General features: G+C 41.0%; 1 protein-coding gene across 1 annotated transcript in view; it reads right to left on the minus strand.

Annotated features, from left to right (window-relative positions):
- Nucleotides 1-201: 201 nt before the first annotated feature.
- LOC108631694 (uncharacterized) overlaps nt 202-1,665 on the minus strand; it is a gene marked incomplete at its 3' end in the record, with an annotated part of 9,568 nt that continues 8,104 nt past the window's right edge. The window contains exons 6-10 of the mRNA XM_026819081.1: nt 1,642-1,645; nt 1,371-1,601; nt 988-1,168; nt 437-567; nt 202-350 (exon numbers count right to left, since the gene is read on the minus strand). Coding sequence (XP_026674882.1) covers nt 202-350; nt 437-567; nt 988-1,168; nt 1,371-1,601; nt 1,642-1,645 — 696 coding nt within the window. The remainder of the gene's footprint in view (nt 351-436; nt 568-987; nt 1,169-1,370; nt 1,602-1,641; nt 1,646-1,665) is intronic.

The following is a 1,665-nucleotide window of genomic DNA, read 5'->3' on the forward strand; positions in this document are numbered from 1 at the left end:
GTTTTATTAATAGCGCGATTAGAAATCTAATACAAAAATTTATACTTCACAGACGATATTCTTAAGTACTATATTAAATATGTAATAATTATATGAAGGTACATAAACATTAGTTTCATATATATGAAACGTGCAACTTGATAAAAAAAAAATTCATATGCATCGACCTGACGCGATAGAATTTCGTCGAATATCGCTTACCTCGCTGTACATATTTTCTAAGCCCTCGAGCTGTTTTCTAATGGTCCTCGCGTCGTTCGTGCTCAAATCTGAATCGCTCCTGTCCAACATGGAGTCCAGATCGAGACCGGTGGTGGTCGACGTGAGATCGGCAGCCTCGACGCCGAAAACTAAATGAATATAGTAAGTAGAGTTGTTTTTTCTGCCTCGGGCTGGGAGAGCCAGTAAAAATGAATGACAGGGGTGAACCACTTACGATGAGAGAACTTCTTCGCGGCTTCCTTCTTGGAACTCGACGGGCCGCGATGCTTCGAACTGCCGGAGAACCCTCTCTTGTCCATCGCCTTCCCGTAATCGGTGTAATTTGGTTTCGATCCGTACGGTAAGCTAAAACGGCGAGAAACATGCAAGCGTGTTAAGAGTCTGTAGAGATCATGCGAAATCAGATCAATTAATTATACATTTTACAATTACTATAAAAATTATTGCATTGAATTATTATGGGATACGTTCTGTCAGATAGTCTACTGAAAATTATATCAATCATTAGATGAATCATTGTATCAATCATTGTAATATTATTGGAAATGTAATATCAATTAGTATTGATATCAGATATTGTGTCAATCATTGTACGGATCATTGCTCGTATCGACGTTGCATTATTCCAATTTACACGAAATATTGTACCAAATATCGTATCAATCATTATGTGAAACGTCTTCGAACGATCCGGCATCGGGTCACGAGTTAAACGAGATGGATCTCTGTTTTAAGCGAGAGCCGACGAGCTGTGTTAAGCGTTACCTAGCCGAGTATCGATTTCTCGGTGTTCTGGGACTCTCGTGGGGCGAAAGCGGCGGTAGGGGCGGCGTGACCGACGACACGCTCTCCGAGAGGGTGGAATGCGCCATCGCTGGCACGTCTCTCGGCTCCAGGATACTTCTCAGCTCCGTCTCCACTATGTCAACCCATTCTGAATCTTGCACTGCGAAAACAATTCACAGAACATTTGAAGAAGTCATCAATCAAATTTATTACCAATATTCTTAACTTAGACATTTTCATTTATTTCTAGCAAGGTTCAATTGATAAAGGAAATTTCGATCGGTCATTGAATTTAAAAAATTGACATCTTAGATATATGAAAGTCTATATTGATGAGAAATATTGGAATGGAGACAACTAACCTGGGGGGTGAGTCTGGTCCTCCGGCGGTGGCCGCCTCCCGCTAGAATATACAGCAGAACCTCTGCCAGAGTCGACGTTGGATGAACTCTGACCAGTTTTGTCATAGTCCGAACCCGAACCTTGGTTTTGAATTTTTAATCGACTCATCCCGTGCTCCAATTCGTCTTTCCTCGCATCAGATTTAATCCCATCCTTCGTGTACTGACCCTCCACTCTCTTCGAACCGTCCCCTAACATATTTCAATGTATTTACTATGATTTTACATTAACCATTCTCTCATATATTTATACATA

The sequence above is a fragment of the Ceratina calcarata genome, unplaced genomic scaffold (genome assembly GCF_001652005.2).
Source record: "Ceratina calcarata isolate Rehan_Ccalc_2016 unplaced genomic scaffold, ASM165200v1 scaffold927, whole genome shotgun sequence".
Taxonomy (NCBI): Eukaryota; Metazoa; Arthropoda; class Insecta; order Hymenoptera; family Apidae; genus Ceratina; species Ceratina calcarata.